Source organism: Ochotona princeps, chromosome 7 (assembly GCF_030435755.1).
Source record: "Ochotona princeps isolate mOchPri1 chromosome 7, mOchPri1.hap1, whole genome shotgun sequence".
Taxonomy (NCBI): Eukaryota; Metazoa; Chordata; class Mammalia; order Lagomorpha; family Ochotonidae; genus Ochotona; species Ochotona princeps.
The window spans coordinates 13087577-13108572 of record NC_080838.1 but is presented as its reverse complement, the minus strand read 5'-3'; the positions used below and the strand labels follow the sequence as shown (position 1 = coordinate 13108572).

The 20996-nt window shown below is 44.8% G+C and overlaps 1 protein-coding gene across 3 annotated transcripts in view; it reads right to left on the bottom strand.

The window, feature by feature from the left end:
- Window positions 1–20552, bottom strand: part of OTUD4 (OTU deubiquitinase 4) — a 47170-nt gene extending 26618 nt beyond the window's left edge. Inside the window, exons 1-5 of one of the 3 annotated variants that reach the window (XM_058666802.1) lie at window positions 20392–20552; window positions 13488–13571; window positions 9201–9251; window positions 1144–1190; window positions 64–136 (exon numbers count right to left, since the gene is read on the bottom strand). In XM_058666802.1, coding sequence (XP_058522785.1) covers window positions 64–136; window positions 1144–1190; window positions 9201–9251; window positions 13488–13535 — 219 coding nt within the window. In that variant the 5' untranslated portion in view covers window positions 13536–13571; window positions 20392–20552. Of the gene's footprint in view, window positions 1–63; window positions 137–1143; window positions 1191–9200; window positions 9252–13487; window positions 13572–18798; window positions 19011–19031; window positions 19480–20391 lie in introns of those variants that run through there. The other 2 variants (XM_004588135.4, XM_058666801.1) reach the window with 2 other exon arrangements.
- Window positions 20553–20996: the final 444 nt, after the last annotated feature.

Here is a 20996-nt window from a genome sequence, read left to right as displayed (position 1 = left end):
GAAATAACAGTTTATACAGTCAGAATATAACACCTTTACAAGCAACTGGGAAAAAAATCTTACCTTTTCAGGGAAATTATTTTCAGTTACTTGTGCCGGAGAAACATTTGGTTCCCGATAAATTATAAAATCTTTCCTGAAAATAACATTTAGAAATTACTTTTAGTAGAATACTCTCCATGATTCAAATGTAATCTTTCACTCACTGATTAGTGTCTCATTAATATGTGCCAAGTAGTGCTCTAAGCACTAGGGACAGAGCACGAAACCAAATAGAACAAGAAATAAAAAGAGTTGTAGACTACGTATAGAAAGCTGTCTTCTAAAATGAAAAGCTTTATATCAGGACACATAAAGCTCCAAAAACAACTCTAAAGAGGACTTTAAAATCATAAATTGTGGGGCCTGGCAGCGTGGCCTAGCGGCTAAAGACCTCGCCTTGAATGCACCGGGATCCCATATGGGCGCCGGTTCTAATCCCGGCAGCTCCACTTCCCATCCAGCTCCCTGCTTGTGGCCTGGGAAAGCAGTTGAGGACGGCCCAATGCATTGGGACACTGCACCCGTGTGGGAGACCCGGAAGAGGTTCCTGGTTCCCGGCTTCGGACTGGCCCAGAACTGGCCGTTGCGGCTCACTTGGGGAGTGAATCATCGGATGGAAGATCTTCCTCTCTGTCTCTCCTCCTCTCTGTATATCTAACTTTGTAATGAAAATAAATCTTAAAAAAAAAATCATAAATTGTGAATATAATTTAAATGAAATTTTGAAAAGAAAAAACTAAGAATCACCTTCTCCCCCACTAGGCAGTGGTAGTAAACTGAGCAATATGGTGCATTAGTTCTGTTTAACAGATCATTCGGTGGTATTAGCCCAGAATTTCATTTCTTTAGTTTTAATAAGTGATCTATAGGGCAAAGCCTAAAAAAATCTCTGTGCTCTTTTCCAAAAACATTTTGAGAATTACAATTTCTAAATGTTGACATATCTCAATGTAAAATATAGCATGCAATTTAAAAAACAAAATCTTAGCAAATATGCTTCATATCTAAAATATAGAATAACTCTACTATTTTAACATGTTTAGCATAAAGAAATAGACCAATTTCCCCGATACTCTCCTACTGTTTCGTTATAGTGTTTACCTGTACATAAGAGAAAGGGCACTGATTTCCACTTCTCCGACCCACTCCTATATTGAAGAAAAAAAATTGGTACATAAGTGTCTCACTTTCTGCAATACACTCTACATAATATCTATACCTAAAGAACTTAAAAAATTATTCAATTGTGATTATAAAAGCTTTTACATAAAACAGGTAATATGTATAGTGCGAATGTTTTAAAAATTCTTAGTAACAATATTGTGCAATGACAGCTTCTACGGGTTTGACAAGCCCATGGAGTTACAAATCTAAGTTGAGAATTTGTTGAAGATGGGGGTATCCTCCAATTTAGCACCCAGGACAGAGCTTAACACATGAGATCAGCAATCCTCCTCCCCCAACTCGCCCCGCAAATCAAATACTGAGTAGAAGCAGAAAATTCTAAAACAGCTATTAGCTTTGGGGTGGATCACAGAGACAGCAGTGTCCCAGCATCCATTTCAAAATAATGGAAAGCCTACACTCAGAAGAAATCACTTCCAGCCTTCCTAGCAGGCAAAAATAACCAGGTAGAATCAGCATGTAAAATGCCCATATCCTGTTTGACCAAGTAATTCAACTTCAATAAATCTATCCTAAAGGAATACTTGTTATGGCTGACAGAGGGACAAAGAGAGATCCTAAGATTTCTAATACGGTTTAGCCATAATACAGAGCAAATCCAATTACTTGGGAAGATTACAAATGCATAGCAAGTAGAAAAAAAAAAGTTAAACCATGGCAAAATTAAACTTGCAAAAAAAAAGGCTAATTATTTGTACATATATGTGTGTACAAAAGAGAAAACCCAGAAACTCACCATAAATTCACATTAACCAAAGGGAATTTAAGGCTAAAACAAGATGTGTATCCTTCTCTCTGTGAACATCCACATTTTAAAATCTTCTACCATAACAATGTATTCTACGCCATTTATGAAATTAGTACAGATAATACTAAGAATCACTAACAGCAACTGGTAATGGCGCAAAGTATTTAACCTTGTGGTTAAGTTGCCCACGTCCTGCGTCAGCTTGCCTGGGTTCAGTGTCCAGGCCCAGCTTCTGAGTCCTGACTGGTTTCCTGCCAGCGAGGACCCCGTCAGTGTGCAGCCTAGGAGGCAGCAGATGATGGCTTGAGGCCTCGTCCCCTACTTGGGAACCTCAGCCCTCAGCCTAATCCAGCCCTGGCTATGGCAGGCATCTGGAAGTCAAATGAGGGAGATCGCTCCGTCTCTCCCCTAACCATCGCCTTCCTCTCCCTACCTGCCTTTCAAACAAAATGAAAATAAACTTTTTTTTTTAAGAAAAAGACTTTAGATGATATTTTGATCTCTCACTAAGGATAATGTTTCCTCTGGAGACTTACGTTTGACAAAAACTGGAGCACTTTTAAGATTCCAGCATTGAAGGGGGAAGCGTAATGTGCTACACCACAACATGGGTCCTGACTTCATTGTAATAGAAAAGTTAGTACGGATTTTCAAAATGAAATAGGTTCCATATACTAATATCGATGTCTTAGAACAGACCTTTAGGTAATCACTGCTGGTTCTCACTAACTGCTTCGAGCAACAGCCTCTTGCAATAGAGGAAATGTTCCAATGATGACACTCTAGATCACAAACTACATTTCTAATTTATGCAAAATGTAAAATATTACATCACTTTAAAAGTTGGACAGTTTTATTAATGTTAACCAAATGTTACTTCTCATGAGAATGACGTACAGTTTGTTATAAATAACCCTCGGAATAAATTCTGCCGTGGACATGTAGACAACAGCTACCATAAGTACTTCCCTTTCAGGGGTTAGCTTTGTTTTCTATTTTTAGCATTTGTTTTTTGAAAGCAGCAGACAGAGAGGACAGACAGATCTCCCCCATCCACTAACGACCCAAATGGTTGCTACAGCAAACGAAAGAAGGAATCAGAAACACAGGTACCAGTGCCTAAGCACTTGTCCCATCTTCGCTGCCTTCCCAGTCACAATAAGAGGAAGGCAGATAGGAAGCGGCCAGGACTCAAACCAACAGATTCACATGGGATGCTAGCATCCCAAACAGGGCTTAACCTCTACCAGTGCTTGAACACCAGCCTTCAGGGTCAGTTTCAAATTTAAAGAATTCAATTTAAGATTACAGCAATGCTTCCCTAGCATCATGTTCCATCTTAACACCAAACTTTCACTTGGTCCTTCTTATGATGCTTCATGAGCAACTCTCTTGTGCTCGAGACAGAATTCCTACAAAACGTTTTAACTGAATTTACATAAAAATATATATTAAAAATGTCTACATAGTTAGCAAAATTAAACTTTAGTGTAAGACACTTAAGAAAATGAAAAATTAGTCTTAACACATAAGAAAATCAAATGCTATAGTACAACTGGAAGCAAGTATTTGCAAAACATATCTCCCAACACAGGACTTAAATCCAGCATAAAATGCTCTAATTCAGTAAGACCAAAAGCAATAAAAAAGGGGCTGGCAGAGTGGCTTAGTAAGTTAATCCTCTGCCTGCAGTGCCAGCAGCCCATATGGAAACCACCTTGGATTCTGGCTGCTCAACTTCTGATACAGCTCTGTATCTATGCCTGAAAAAGCAGTAGGGGATGGTCAAAAGCCTTGGGACCCTGTACACAGGTGAGAGACCCCGAAGAAGCTCCTGAATCCCATCTTTGGACCAAACCAGCTCTGACAACTGTGACCATTTGGGTAGTGATCAAGCAGACGGAAAATCTCTCTACGTCTCTCTCTCTCTCTCTCTGATTTTCAAGTAAAATAAATAAACAATTAAAAAAAAAAGCAATTAGGGGCCCAGCATGAAGGCTCAACTAGCACCAGGATCCCATATGGGTACCAGTTTGTGTCCCAGCTCCATCCCTGCCTGTGGCCTAGAAAAACAGTAGAGAATAGATCAAAACCTTGGGACCCTACACCCACAGGGGAGACCTGAAAGAAGTTCCTGGCTTCTGGCTTCAGAATGGCTCAGCTCCAGCCACTGCAACCGTTTGGGGAGTGAACCAACAGATGGAAGATCTTTCCCAATTCTCTTCTCTGTAAATCTCTCTTTCAATAAAAGTGAATAAATCTTAAAAATAGAAATGGGCAAAATCTGCACACATACATTTTACCAGTACGATATTTGAATGTCAAACACATGAGAAGATGCTCAGCATTATTACACACGTCTACACAAACACTTAAAGCAAACATTCATTGCACTTCAGAATCTAACAGCCCAAAACTGGACTCACAGTGCAGAAATTAGCCAACTGGGAAATGGACTAGAGTACATTCATGCAGAAGGCTACCCCTCTACAACAAACAGAAATAGCCACTCACAACAGCATGCAGGATTTGTTAAATGCTTCTACTACACTAAGTTAAAGAGACCAACCACAGTAAGACTATGAATTGCATCATTCCATATATGCTTCTAGAAAGATCAATGATTGTCTGGGAGGTAGAAAGGGTGTTGTTCAAGTACAAAGAGATGTAAGAACTTTTTAGAATGGTAAAAATGCCCTGCTATAATGGGCCCGGCGGCATGGCTTAGCGGCTAAAGTCCTCGCCTTGAACACGCCCCGGGATCCCATATGGGCGCCGGTTCTAATCCTGGCAGCTCCACTTCCCATCCAGCTCCCTGCTTGTAGCCGGGGAAAGCAGTCGAGGACGGCCCAAGGCTTTGGGACCCTGCACCCACGTGGGAGACCCGGAAGAGGTTCCAGGTTCCCGGCTTTGGATTGGCGCACACCGGCCCGTTGCAGCTCACTTGGGGAGTGAAACATCGGATGGAAGATCTTCCTCCCTGTCTCTCCTCTCTGTATATCTGACTTTGTAATAAAATAAACAAATCTTTAAAAAAAAAAATGCCCTGCTATTGGTGTTTATGATGGTAATTACCCAACTACATGTATTTGTCAAATTTCTTTAAGCATTTAAAATTTGGGACTGGGCCTGGCGCTGTGGCCTAGCAGCTGAAGTCCTCGCCTTGAACATGCCAGGATCCCATATGGGCGCCGGTTCTGGTCCCGGCAGCTCCACTTCCTGCCCAGCTCCCTGCTTGTGGCCTGGGAAAGCAGTCGAGGACGGCCCAATGCATTGGGACACTGCACCCGTGTGGGAGACCCGGAAGAGGTTCCTGGTTCCCGGCTTCAGATGGGCGCAGCACTGGCCATTGTGGCTCACTTGGGGAGTGAATCATCGGATGTAAGCTCTTCCTCTGTCTCTCCTCCTCTCTGTATATCTAACTTTGTCATAAAATAAACAAATCTTTAAAAAAAAAAAAAGATTGGTTTGTTTTGCCCAAAGAGCAATACTATATCCCCTTTCTGACTTAATGTGTCTATTTTTCTTTATATTAAACAATTTAAAACCATTTAAAAATGGATTTTTCTGCCTTTGGTTTCACCTGCCTCAAAACTATTTCTACACAATATTCTTTCATCCAGTCATTCAACAAAAAAAAGTCCAGCGCTATTCTTGGCCATGACGCAGACACAGCATGAACAAAACATACAGAACTCTATGGTCATGGCACTTAACTGTAGTACAAAGACAACAAACAAAAATATATAGCATGTTAAATGGTAGAAAGAGCTAAAGAGAAAATAAAGAAAGGACAGAAGACAGAGAATGTACTGGAAGCTGAGTTATAATTCAACTGTTACTTCATGATATTCTCATTTCCTACATCAAGAACCTTAAAGGGCTCCCAATGGCAGATGACCAGAACCAGGCACAGACTCTGAATCACGTTCCGAATATGTGATACATCAATCTGTTTTCTACAAGTGTACCAGTGATTATAAAGAGAGAAGCTATAAACTATACTTCGAGAAACCCGACCTAAAATGTACTAAGACTAGCTTTTAGAACCATTCCAGCACCTGGCTGCCACCTGCCCTCTGACTTATTTAAAAACACTTCTCCACACTGTTTTCTGCATTTGATTGCTCAGTTTTCACTACGTGGAGTACAGCCCATCCCAGGCACAACTTATTTAAAATCTTTTCAGATTTCAAATACATAAAGTGCTTCTCAAGCCTTTCTGATCAGCTAAAATAAAACTCGTAAATGTCTATGTCATCATTCTCCTATTTCCTGTAATATAAGTACTTTACTAAAAATGTGTGCAAAAAATGTGCACTAAAAAATGTGGTAGCCTAGTGGCTTAAGTTCTCGCCTTGAACACGCCAGCATCAAATACGGGCAATGATTCATGCCCAGGTTGCTCCACTTCCAATCGAGCTCCTTGCTTGTGGCCTGAGAAAACAGAGAGGGTCCAAAGCCTTGGGACCCTGCACCCGTGTAGCAGAGACCCAGAAGAAGCTCCTGCCTCCTAACTTTGGATCAGCTGAGCTCTGGCCGTTGTTAGCCACCTGGGGAGTGACCCAGTGAATGGAAGATCTTTCTCCCTGTCTCCTTCTCTCTGTAGATCTGACTTTCCAAGAAAAATAAACCTTTAAGGAAAATTGTGTGTGGTTCGGGCCTTGGGGTTGGGGCAAAAAATAGCTTCCTGCAGTGTGGCGGCTGTGGGGGGTGCCCCTGCCAGACTGAACACAATGCTGGGGACTCAGGCCAAAGCCACTGCCGAAAGGCAGTAAGCGAATCCTTGATTATGGGAGGCCAGCTCACCAAGTGGTGCCAGGCTCTGTTTGATGGCTGCCAGGCAGCGAACTCTGGGGTTCTTATGGTATGTAATTGCTGCCTAGGGACACCCATGAATAAAGCCAGTTCTAGGGTAGGTGAGAGACGAATTCTGGGTGATTCCCAGTAACAGGGTCATGAAACTTTCAGGAAAGTGTGGGGACTGAGACCTGGTGGTTTGCAGGGGAGCGTCCATAAGATCTATTTGGGCCAACTCCTCTGTCGGGACACAGTCCCTACAGATGAGCGCCAAAACCACATCAGCAGACAACCCAGATCAGGCCAGAGGAAGATATCCACTGGCATACATTTGGCATAGGTGGGGGACAGACCAGGTTGAACCAGTTCACATCACCCACTGGTGAATCCGAGCACCAGCATAGCGTGGGTCGGGCCGGGTTCGGTCGCAACACAAACCAGTGCACATTACAGAATGCCAAGGTAGGTTGAACCATACCAGATGTGGCTGCAGCACCCACACAAGACCCAGCACACAGGAGAACCAGGGAGGAAGGGGGCAAAGCCAACAGGGGAAAGGTGGGCTCCCCTACTGGGCAACCACTCCCACTGGAGAGCATGGGCTGGGATGGGGGCAGAACAGACCAGGCAGGGCTACAACACCTGTGGGCTTCAGATCAGGGAAGGGCCACATTGGGCTGACTGTTCCAACTGGTACAAGAAAAAATTAGAGTGAGTGAGGGATGGCTGGCCTTTACCACAGCATCAGCTGGCAGAGGCTGGCCCTGGGAGCTAATTCTGTCAAGTTAAATACCAGAACCACCTGGAGAGTGCATAATCCAAGAGTAGGAGTGGCCTAGTAGAGCAATAGTGGGCACCTCCCTCTTGGGTTTGAAAACCATGACTGGGCTAGACAGAGCAGCACCCACCTGCATGTGTGTGGGCTGGATAGTAGGGCAGGCTGGGTTGAGCTAGGCTTCAATGCTCATTGACACGTACGAGAGCCTAATGGGATGTGGGAGAGACTGAACAAGCCTGAGGTACATACTGTCATGCATGGGAACCAGGATAGGGAGCAGGCCTGGTAGGGGTTATGGCGGGGAGGTGTCACTCCAACTAGGCTGCAGCTCCCACTGGTTTGTGTGAGGGCTGAGCATGAAGTGGGCAGGATCAGGCTGGACTACAACACCCATCAGTTCATGTGGAAGACAGGGCTGGAAACAGAACTGACCCAGCAATTGCAATGACCAGCATGTGCATAAGCTGACTGGGGCGATGGACTGTGCCGGACCCTGTACTGGCAAACACACACAAGAATCAGGTGTGGGATCACCTCAGAAAAAGTTTCTTTGGTGATCCCTCCAACTGAACTGCTGATCTCAGAACCCCAACCAGGAAGAGACTATGCTATGTCAGCCAGTGGATTCTGAAGAGATTTCATCATGCCTGGAATGGTGAGCACACCTCACATCGGGGATGTTTGATGGGTGGGAGGCTGGCTGGGGCTTTTCCCTTTGTTTCTCCACTGATCCCAGATACAGGGGAAAAAATGATGATATGAGTATGGAAACAATGGTCTTACTCACTTTCCTGTAGCCCTTGACTCTGTACCCTAATCAACTAAGTAAGATTATTTTTAAAAAATGTGTGCAAGTATCTGATTTTCTTCTCTATTAGAGGGGCTTTTACCTCCTATCTCTGCAAGCACAAGGAGACTAGCAACTCATGACCTATAGTAAGCACTCAAAACAGCACTGGGAAGTCACGGATCAAACACTCTTCTCCCTACAGCCACTTTACTACCTACTTAACTCTTTCAGGCATGAAAACAAAAAAAGGAAAAATCTTATAATTCTAAAATAACTTAAAAGGAATGACAGCACAAATTGGTGCAAAGTACTAACCTTTCTCAATAGTCCTCTTGTACAAACAAATCCAGTGGAATAGAAACTCCCACAAAGAAGTAGCAAGAAATCAAACCCTACTCTGTCCACCAAGTAAGTGCCTCCACAGAACTCCTGAAAATCACCACCAGTGTTACGTCAGACCTTTCGCACAACATTCACATGCCATTATGATTTACATAAAGACCACACATCTGTTCTGGATCAGGCAATAAACAGCTTCTGCTCATAAGCAGCTCCAATTGTTTCCCCATTGAAAATTGCATTAAATGTGTGAAGCATCTTCAAAAACTAATGGGACAAACATGGTATGAAAAATATATATTATAAATTTCACAGGTTTCTGCAGCAAAATATACTTATCTGTTAATTGTGCTTTTATACACAATATAAAAGTATATTCATGCTTGGGACATTTATGGGAAATAATATATACTATCACTGTAGTTCTTCTATGCAATGCATCAATATTATTTCTTTCACACAATTAATTTTAAACACATTAACTGGATATACAAAAATAGAAATGGATTACTATGTACCTGTGGATTTTCCAAACGTTTTAAATACTCTTCAAACGATCCCGCTATAAACTGAAAAGGAAAAAAAAAGTCTATTACAAATGTCATCTACTAAATATTAGTTACCAATAGTTACCCACTTCACAATGTAAACAATGTTAACTTTAAATTACTGAGTTTTTACAGTAAATACAAATGAGAACATAGATGAGCAGAGAGATGAGGTACTGCAGTCAGGATCAATGTGGTGGGAGAAAGTAGTAAAAACACTATTTCATGAAGACCGGATGGCCTGACCTGGCTAGAGTGGCTCAAACTGGTGAGGAACCTGGTGAGGAGCCGAGCTGGAAAAGAACCCGCTTATAGCGGGAAAAGACCCTGTTTATAGAGCCTCTCCAGACCAGATAAGGTCACCACAGGAGATAATCTGAACTAAAAAACTATATGATGAAAAACTGGCAGTAGTCAGTGTACAGAACAGACATATACAGGGTTTTTTTTTTTATTATATTTTGGCAATCTTTACATTGTTAATTAGGGTAAAAAGGTACAAGGGTATGGGAAAGTGGGTAAGACCACCATTTCCCTATTGTTTCCTTCTTATATCCGAGGTATACCGGGTTTTAAAAACGTATAGCTTAGGGCCCGGCGGCATGGCTTAGCGGCTAAAGTCTTCGCCTTGAACACGCCCCGGGATCCCATATGGGCGCCGGTTCTAATCCTGGCAGCTCCACTTCCCATCCAGCTCCCTGCTTGTGGCCTGGGAAAGCAGTTGAGGACAGCCCAAAGCTTTGGGACCCTGCACCCACGTGGGAGACCTGGAAGAGGTTCCTGGTCCCGGCTTTGGATCGGCGCGCACCAGCCCGTTGCAGCTCACTTGGGGAGTGAAACATCGGATGGAAGATCTTCCTCTCTGTCTCTCCTCCTCTCTGTATATCCGGCTTTCCAATAACAATAAAATCTTTAAAAAAAAAAAAAAACGTATAGCTTAATAACGTAGATGAGGGCCCGGCGCCGTGGCCTGGCGGCTAAAGTCCTTGCCTTGAATGCACTGGGATCCCGTACCGGCGCCGGTTCTAATCCCGGCAGCTCCACTTCCCATCCAGCTCCCTGCTTGTGGCCTGGGAAAGCAGTCAAGGACGGCCCAAAGCCTTGGGATCATGCACCTACATGGGAGACCTGGAAGAGGCTCTCGGCTCCTGGCTTCAGACTGGCTCAGCTCCAGCCGTTGCTGCTGCTTGGGGAGTGAATCATTGGATAAAAAAATCTTCGTCTCTGTCTCTCCTCCTCTCTGTACATCTGACTTTGTAATAAAAATAAATAAATCTAAAAAAAAATAATGTAGATGAGAACCAGAGCACTGGTGTAAGAAGCTATCCTCCGCCCTGCAACACCGACATCCTACATGGGCTTGGGTTCATGTCCCGGCTGCTTCACTTCCCATCCAGCTTCTTGCCTATAGCCTGGGAAAGCTACGGAGGATGCCCCCCAAGTCCTTGGGAATCTGAACCTACGTGGGAGACTCCAAAGAAGCTCCTGGCTTTCAACCAATTCAGCTCTAGCCAATGCAGCCATTTGGGAAGTGAACTAGCAGATAGAAGACTTTCTCTAGCTCTCCTTCTCTCTCTGTAAAATCTGCCTTCTCAAACAAAAATAAAACTTTATGAAAAAAATGAGTATTCAATTACATTAAAAAGAAATGAGTATAATGCTAAAGGCATCCAGAAGTATCAAGAAGATTGTTCTAATAGAGCTTGCTTCATTTTGTTTTAATGTAAGTTTATTCAAACTGTATTGCAGGCACCTCTAAAAAGCTCTTAGAACACTGAATTAAAGATAAGTTTAATTTGGTATAAGAAAATTCATGCAGTTTCCCATAATGCACATTTTCTATGAACTTTCTGAAAATCCCTTATATGATAACCCAACCATGTTAATGTTATTCTCACAAAAACTATACTAATTTGAGAAAAGTTCTAACATTCAACATACCTACCAAATTCAATTTTATACAGCAATAGTTAATTTTGAAACCATGTAAACTTAAAAAAAAAACATTAAGTATACTCCCCAATCCATAATTATCTTTTAAATACTCATGGATTGATGAATGTTGTCAACTTTATAGACTGCAAATGTCAACAGTTTCTTAGAGTACTGGCACTGTAGCATAAACAAGCAAACCAGCCACCAGCAACCCAGGCATCCCATATGGGCAACAGTTCTCGTTCTAACCCCTCCACTTCTGGTCCAGTGATCTCCTGATGGCCTGGGAAAATAGCAGGTTTGGTTCCCAGTGTTGTCATCCCACATGGGTGTGGGTTCGTGTCCCAGCTGCTCCACTTCCCATCCACTCCCTGCTCATGGCCTGGAAAAGCAGCAGCAGATGTCTCAACTCCTTGGGCCCCTCCAATTGTCTTGGTCTCCCCTTTTCCCTGGGAAACCAGAAAAGAAGCTCCAGATTCCTGCCTTCAGACTGGCTCAGCTCCAGTCACTGGGACCTTGGGGAGTGAACCAACAGAAGACATCTCTGTCCCTCCCTCTCTCTGTAAATGTCTTTCAAGAATAAAATAAAAAAATCCTACAAAAAGATTACCGATTATACGGACTAAGTAAAAATACACAAAGTACTTAAAACAATGACACATAAGTGCTCAACCAATGGTACTAATTATTATTATTTTAAGATTTGTTTTTATTGGAAAGGCAGATATACAGAGAGGAAAAGGTACAGAGAGGAAGATCTTCCATCTGATGATTCACTCCTCAAGTTGACTACAACAGCCAGAGACCGAAGTAAGGAGCCTGGAGTTTCCTCCAGGTTTCCCATGCAGGTGCAGGGTCCCAAGGCTCTGGGCCGTCCTCAACTGCTTTCCCAGGCCACAAGCAGGGAGCTAGACAGAAAGCAGGGCTGCCAGGATTAGAAATGACACCCATATGGGATCCCAGAATTCAAGGTTGAGGATTTTAGCCGCTACGCTATCTCACTGGGTCCCAATACCCGTTCTTACTAATAGCCATACCCTCTTGACCAATAATTCACTTACAATTTCTTCAAATATGTAAAAATCAACTCAATTCTCTCTCCCCTTCTGTACCACACCCTAGTACACCACACTACCAGTTTTTTAAAACAGTTTAAACTTTCTAATCAAATAAATAATTCTCTTTCTTAGTATATTACTGTCCATCCTAAATCACAGCACCCAGAAAATTATCACAAATTTTATTTAAACACAGGGAAAAGGAAACCAAAAAAATACTAAGAACTCTCTACTTGTTCAGCCTGAGAATTTAGTAGTTTTACACAAAGTCTCAATGTTTGTTACTAATCAATGGCAAACTTTTGTAAAACTTTATAATTTTAAGTCATAAAAATCAGTAACTAATAAATATCCACATGGCTCTGAATGGGAAAACAGCTCACTGCAATTTTTCCCAAACATACCACCAAGAAAGTTACACTAAGCAAGTCTACATTTCATTAACTATTGGTCACCATTTATATATAATTATGGTGGTCTGACACACGAAATCACTGAACGTTAGAAATTAATTAATTATGATAAAATTAAGAGTTCAGTGTTACTTGAGCACAGGATGGTTTTTATACTTCGTCTTTTTAAAGATTTATTAATTTTTATTTGAAAGGAAGATTTTTACAGAGATAGAATTTCCATTCCCCAGTTCACTTCTGCAATGGCCACAAAGGTCTGAGCTAAGCTGATCTGAAGCTAAGAGCCAAGAGCTTCTCCTGGTCTCCCATGCAGGTGCAGGGTCCAAGGACCTAGCCCATCTTCCATTGCTTTCCCAGGCCGTAAGCAGAGTTCTCTCAGAAGTGATGCAACCAGTACAGGAAGTGGCAGCCATGTGGAATGCCCCCACTACAGGATGGAGGATTAGCTTCAGGTGCCACTGCACAGGCCCCAATCCTGACATTTTTTAAATTCTTCAGGTCTTTGTAACTCACATAAACTGCTTGTAATCACAACTCCCAATTCCCTGACCATATCTGACAGAGCTCCCTCTTTGAGAGCAAGAACCCTGTTCAGGTTACCCTTCCATTCCCCTAGGGCTCATTATTTTAGCTATTACAGAAGCTTTTTAAATGTATGAATAAATGAGTTTACACAAAATATCCCAGACAATATCACAACTGGGTTAAAGTCCAATAAAGATGTTTTTATAAGGGTTATTTTCATAATCTGCATCAAGATCCAGCCTTTGAAACTTTCAACGAACATTTCAAAAGGGTAAGATATAAATGCAACATCCAGACAAAGTCACATGTTTAAAATTACAAATTACCGCTTCAAATTTATCTCTGTTCTCTCGAAGATAATGAATACAGGCCATTCTAACTTCAACATGGCGAGACTGAGAGTGCAACACCTAAAAAAAGAAAAAGATACACAATTAACCTGTCTCCCACCATTTATCTTTCAGTAACTGAGGTCATTATGCATTCTCAGACCATCCTCCAAACACAGGGATGACACAACTTATATATAAAAACTATGAGGAATCTTAAAAAACTGTAGGTGGATTTCAAAAGATTTTGTAACAAGATACAAGGTTATCTTTAAATCCCAATTTCCATGAATGTGTTAAGTACTCACATAATAATACTTAAACCAGAAGAAACTCTATTGAAGTATTTGAAGCCTTATTAACACATTTCCTTTGGGTCACTAAAATCCCTCCTGGTGAACTGTCTAAAATACTCACTCTTCATAGAAAAGTGGAACTAGGAGAAACACTGCCACACAATGGTGAGTGGCAATTTTGCATTGGGAAATCACAAATAAATATGTTCACAATAAAGAGTAAATTTTGAGACATTAAGTCTAGCACAAGTTTTAATTTCGTCCCTACTCATTTTGAATATACTTAGTGGTCTTATATAGAAATCTACAGTCCACTATGGTCTCAGAAAAATTAAGGCATTCCTAAATCCTTAACTTATTCAAGCTTTAAGACTCAAACAGGTGAACAACCAGTAGGATAAGTAAGTGCCATCATCCAATGAGGTCTGTGATTTGTCCCTAGAGCTAAAATCAAAAGCACCAACTTGCCAAATAGGATCCACACCCTCATTCTGAACAGCCTCTGTAGTCTTCTGATTAACAATCAGTTCAACAAGAAGATAACTTAGTAGCATCCTGTTTCTTACTAAAAATTTCCAAAGTTCTGGACTTCATTACACACTTAGGAACCCTCTGGCTATCCCTAGTATTTTACCATTCCTAAAAAGATTAAAATTCTTCAGCCTAGCGCTTAAGACTGTCCAACACCTCATGGGGACTGAAGTGCCTGGGTTCAGTAACAGTGCCACCTGCACCTTGTTGACACCAACATCAAAGGAGCACAGCCCTAAAAGGTGATGCTCCAAGGAGCTTAGTTCCTGCCAACCATGTAGGAGACCTGGACTGAAGACCAGCGGAGAATGAACCAAGACAGGAGCTGTCAAGATACTCATTCATATTCGCTCACATCTCCCCCTCCACCTCCAAAAGAAATAATAATTTTTAAAAATCTATAAATAGATATCTCAAACAGAAATATTCCTGGTACCCTAAAGGTCAAGGCTTAAGCAAATAAAAACAGGCATCACAGCCATGGGGTAGCACGCTAAGCCTCTGCCTGAAGCACTGCACACCAGGAACACCAGCCTCTAACCTGACTGTTCTGCTTCCCATCCAGCTCCCTGCTCTGGCCTGGAAAGCAGCAGAGGACGGCTCAAGTCCTTAGGCATCTGTTCCCAGATGGGAGACCTGAAAAAGCTCCTGGCTTCTGATTGGCACATCTCAAATTGCTGCAACCATTTGGGGAGCGCACCAGTGAATGGAAGATCCGTCTTCCCTCTCTGTAACTCTGCCTTTCAAACAAAAAATAAATCTTAAAAAAAAAAAAAAAAACTCCAGCCAAAGCCTATTGAGAATTATGTAAAGTAGCTTCACGTAACTTTTTAAAAATGTCTTTATTTCAAAGGCAGAGCTGCAGAGAAGACACACACAGAGAGATCTTCCATTGTTTGGTTCACTCCCTCAAACGTCCACAACAGCCAGGACTGTGCCGGGTACAAGCTACGAGCCCAGAGCTTTTGAGTTTCCCGCATGGGTGCACTGCCTTCGCCAAGCATATCAGCAGGCTGAGTGGAGCAGCCTACAGGTGAACTGGCATCCATATGGAATGCTGAAACTGTAGGTGGTGGCTTAACCAGCTCCACCACAGTGCTGCCTCTTCCATATAGGTTAAGAGTTCCCCGGACAGGAGCTGGCCCTGAGGCAGCTGCCTGCAACTATCCCTGCTAGCAGACCAAGGGAAAGTGACAAAGATGGTCCTCAGCACTTAATGCCTCTGCCACCCACAAACGAGACCAGATGGAGTTCTGGGCTCCTGGCTTCACCCAGGACCAGCCCCAATCCTTGTGGCTATATGAAGAGTAAACATCCCTATCTCTTCTCTCCTGTCCTTCCTCTCTTTCCCCCCTCACCACCCTCCCATTTCTCACACCCAGTCACATTAATAAATCTCTTTAAAAAGTTACATTCCCACTTCAGCCATTCTCTCTTCTGTTTTTCTCAGAATTCTGAGCAAAGAGTTTGGGCCCACGCCATCACATCTGCACCTCTCCTGGGTAAGAGCGAAGCTCATTTATACCCACAGAACAACTGTATAGTGACTGGACAGGTAGCATGCCCTACTGCACATGTTTGCAATGAGCTAGTTTTATGTATACTTGCTGGCTATAGTTAACTACATGTACTTTCACTGTGGTCTTGAAATACTATAAAAAAAAATCCTTATGCATATTAACCTTCCAATGCAAAACAGACTGTCAATACATAAAACATAATCAACATAAGAGAATGGCTTTGGCTGGGTGTTACCCTTGCCAGCTTAACAATACTTCCATGCACAAAAGCTATCTTAGCCACTATTATGAATTAAGGCAGTATTAACATGGGTAAACCACAGTGTCTGTCATCTGATAGGCCTTTCCTGCTGTTAGCAAGATGAAGCTGGCATTAAAGGCACTTACCTAACAGGTGGCAGACATACTTAAGTATGTATTTCCTAGCAAAAACAATCGCAGGCATATCTACTGAAGTGGAATCAATCTGAACTTATTGCTCTAAAGCAAAAGGCCCAGCAACTCCCATAAAATGCAAGGTACCGGTAAGGACAAACAAGGTTAGATGACTACTTTTTAAAAAGCAAGTTATTGTGCAAGTCTGAGGTCTCTTAGAATCAAATGGTCTGACCAACACCTGCCTTTGCAAATTATTGTAAGATGAAAATAACCTAGAGATAACAGGCTTTTCCATCTTTACTTGAGAACAGGCAGTGATAAACTCTAGAAAAGGCTGAGACACACTGTTTTACCAAGTCCTCTAAGAGTGCCCTATTTTTAGCTCCATTGCTATGGAGCAAATTCAGGTCAGGCTTTCTGCAGGCCCAAATATACAAGTGTAAAAATGGCCTGTCTAGTCCAGGTAATTTGGAGGGAAGAACTACTCCTAACCTAAGACTCCTTCCCACCTCCCGAAACTGCTATTTAGATTACCTATTCTTGATTCCTTATAAATATTTCTCATGATTTCACAGGAAAAGTATTCATAAAAGAAAAATTCTGTGCACATACTTTAAAAGGGCAGCCTAAGGTGGTAGTTGCTTCCCTCTTTCTACATACACTGCCTCTAGCCATCATGGCTATACCCTTGGTCCTGGTCCACTGAATAACTGGGCTACCTGCAAACCTCAGGGATCCCTAACTGAACAGGGTAGATTATGTGTAACTGAAATCCTTACTAAACAAAAATACAGTAAAATATGGTAACTGATGTTGATCAATTCCGTTAAGTATAATTAGCTTTTTATTATTATTATTCCAAAGAGGCAGAGTTAGAGAGGGAGATGGAGAGAGAGATCTTCAATTCACTGGCTCAAATGGGTGCAATGGCTAGAGCTGATCCAGCCTGAACCCAAAAGCTTATTCCAGGTCTCCCAGGTGGGCACAGAAGCCCAAGTATTTGGTCCATCTTCCACTGCTTTCCCAGCTCCATTAGCAGGAGAGCTGGCTTGCAAGTGAACCTGTGCCTACAACTTGGGATGCTAACACTGCAGGCAGTGACTTACTTACCATGCCCAAGCACTAGTCCTAAGTGTAACGAGTTCTCCCTTTGTACTTAAAACAGAAATCACACTACAGTAACCAGCTTCTGCAAGATCATGCTCACCCTTCGTCTGTAACATACAATACTGAAAGCAGACACACTATTCTGCTTTAATACAAATGTAAGCGACTTGGATAATTCAACCCCAAATAAGCTTCCAGCTACATTTACATTTATTCATTCCAACCTTGTCCCTTACCAAACTTCTGCTAACAGTACATAACATGGGCTGAATTCCCTTCTACCTTTTCTGTTTCTGGAGGTGCTCAAGAGTTCAAAGACGCTGAGACAGAGGAAGCACAACAGATGGAGCTCTGGAATATTCCTCAACAAATGGGGCAGAATGTTTAGCTACTGACAGTAAGGACTGTGCTGGGGGGGTGTGAACAGATCTTACCCACCACACTGGAGCACCCAAACTTCTGGAAATGAAAGAAAACGAATGAACTGGAAAAGGCAGAGCCTGGTTTGGGGAGTTGCAAGAAATGCTTCAATGACAATGATTTAGGAAATGCTTCAATAACGGCAAGATTTTTATTTAAATCAATTTGTTCTAAATAAAAGATTTCATCCTACAGACGCGTTAGCCTTTGGAAAAACAAAGTGCTGGCCTATTCCTGGTCAAAAATAAAAAAGAACAGACTGAACTCCACATACTGTAAAACATCTATTCACAATGCAGATTCTAAACACTATTTACCACTCACAGAACAATGACAGGGGGAGGAAAAAAAAGACAGAAACAGCATCACCCCCCAGGGAGTAGGGAGGCACAGAACTTACGGTAAAGACGGCAAACTGAAAGGCAGAAAACACACTAGAGCAGTCATGTGAAACTTTTTCATCCAACTGCTCCACAACTATTTTTTAAAATACAGAATGGATTTTGGTAGCTGTAAACCTCCGAGGTTCCCTAACAATGTAACAAAGTCTCTCCCCAAAATCACAAAAATCTAATCTGCACTAGAATTTTTTTTAACCATCAACGGATTAAAAAAAAAAAAAGGCCAAGAAGGGCCTAGAGAAAATCCACCACTCCTGATTCCTGTCACCAACCCCGAAAAAGCCCCTATTTATGCTTAAAGATCTTTTCAGTACAACTACACTGTCCCGCAGAACGTAACAAGGTGTGGAACGTAGCCAAAGCCAGTTCACTCAAAATACTCTTTTGTCAAAGGCTGGCTTTCTCTAATGCTTAGATGGGCTTCCTTAAGTGCCGCGGGCGGCAAGCTGGACGCCCGCACATTCCAAAGTCCGCTAGCAGGAAAAAAAACACGTTCCACCAGGCAAATCGGTTGCACCGCCTCCTTTAGCCGTCATGCGATTTACCGGGGGAAAACGCTGTTTTTACAACGAAGGAAACTGAATGGGGAACCCGAGTGGAAAATACCGCGTCGCCAGCCACCAGCGCCCCTCCCCAGTCGTCCCCAACTCTTTACCTCGTCAGCAGGGGGGACAACACCGGATAACGCCAGGGCCACCCCCCTCCCTCCGGTCTCCAGGGCCGGCTTGCAGCCCCCAAAGCGGCGCCCCGCTCGGGCGTTACAATGGGTGGCAGTGACGGCAGCGGGTCGGCCACGCGCAGCCCGGGTGGTGGGCGGCCAGGACAAGCCGCGGCTTCCCCCAAGCCAACCCCGCCGGCCGCACCCGCCTTCCCCTCCCCGCCCATTACCTGCTCCGCCACGGCCCGGAACAGGCACGACCCGTCCTTGGCTACCAGTTTGCGATACAAGCCCAGTTTCCGCAGATAGGCGTCCATGGGCGTCGCGTCCTCGCGGGGCCCCGCGCCGCCCTGGTCCCCGCCGTCCGGGGCGCCGACGGCCGCCTCCATGTTGCCGGTTCCGCTGCAGGCCAGGCGCGGCGCGGGCTAGCCCCACATGGCTGCGCCGCCGGCAGCTTCGACGCCCCGGCCTGCCTCCGGCTCCGGCTCCGACCCTAGCTCAGGCTCAGGCTGCTCGGCGAGCGGCGGCAGGCGGTGGCCCCGGGGCAGCGTTCCGGGGTCCCCAGGCGCATGAGGCGAGGGGGGCAGCCCTGCCTAGTGCATGGCTGTGCGCACGCGACCGCCTCCCCAAGACAGACCACGCGCCCGGGGTGGGGAGAAGGCGGCGTGGGGGCCAAGGAGGGGATGAAAGAAGACCCCCGAAGGCAGAGAGTCACGCCCGGACCGTCTCGCTCGGCCGATCAGGAACCGGGCCGCCAAGCCGCCTCCCGCACGAGTTTCCTGGTCCCGGGCCGGCGAAAGGCAAGGAAACCTCCGCCTGCCGTGCGCTCGCGGGGCCGCCTCGAGTGAGACGCGGCCTGCCTGCTCCCCCCGCGCGCGCCCCACGCCGAGAGCTGAGGCAAAAAAAAAAAAAAGAGAGAGCGAGCGAGCCGCGGCCTCTCGCTTCCCCCACCTCGCTGGAGGGCGCCTGAGGGGGCGCCCGGCAGCACCCTGCCAGCCCACAATTTGTTTTCGCTTTCGGCCCGACAGCCGAGAGGACGGCGGGAGGTGTAGTTTGGGCAGCGGCAGGAAGTCGAGTCGCGGCGGGCGGAGACGCCCGGGCCTGCCTACCCAGGGGGAGGCGCCCTCGAGGCACGCGGACTACAAGTCCCTACAGCGCGGGCGCCGCGGGCCGCCGGAGCCGGCTGGGCGCTTCCCGGGCGCCGCGGCAGCCGGCAGGCCCCGGGCCTCGGGCCGCCCCGCCCAGGGCGCCCTGCGTGCGTCGAGTTGCCAGGGACACTGCGGCCGCAAGGTCGGCCCTTTGTGTATCCTCACGCAGAGGGCGCACCTGCCCGCGGCCGCCCGGGCCTGCTCTCCTGGCCTTCCCGCAGAAGCGGGGGCTTGCACGGCTTGAGCGGAAACTAGAGCTAATCATGGGCTGGTGGAACCGACACAGCGCAGGGCGGCGCGCACACAGTCTCTATTGATCAGCCGTGGACAGGATGCCCGGGCCAATGGCGTCTTTTCACCCCGTCACCCCCAAAACGGAAGAAATGGCACTGTTAGAGAACTTAGTTTTGGACCCTTACAAAAAAAAAAAAAAAAAAGTCACCTTTGGGGCGGACAATACGCCGCCTGCGACACTGCCATCCTGTAACCTAGCACCAGTTCGAGTCCCGAGGCCTCCACTTCCGAGCCGCCTCCCAGCTAACGCGCCTGGGAAAGCAGGGGATGATGGTCCAGGCGCTGGGGCCCCTGCACGGCGGGGAGACCCGGATGGAGCTCAGGCTCCACAGCACAGACCGCAGCCATTTGGCGGGTGGGCCAGGGTGGATCCTCTCTGTCCCGCTCTTGCTCTCCCTACCTGCCCTCCCACCCCATGTCTTCAAATAAACAAATCTCTTTTTCCCCAAAGACCTGTACTTGCTTCATAACAGACATCCGTTTGCAGCAGTGCTAGAAGATTCCAAAGATTCCATCTCAACTTCCTACCTTTCCCTTAATTGATGTCGCAGACTTCTGGGAAACCTAATCCAGTCTTGAAAGCCTGCTGCGATGTTGGGGGCAGAAAGATGGGTGATAGCTGTGGGTTTAGACAATGCAGGCAAATAAACTCTGGAATGGTGGGGGGTTGGCCTGATGGTAAGAATCTGACAAAAATTCCCAAGAATTCTGTTAGGCATTTTTTCTCACTATTTTCTCACTATTGACTGGCTT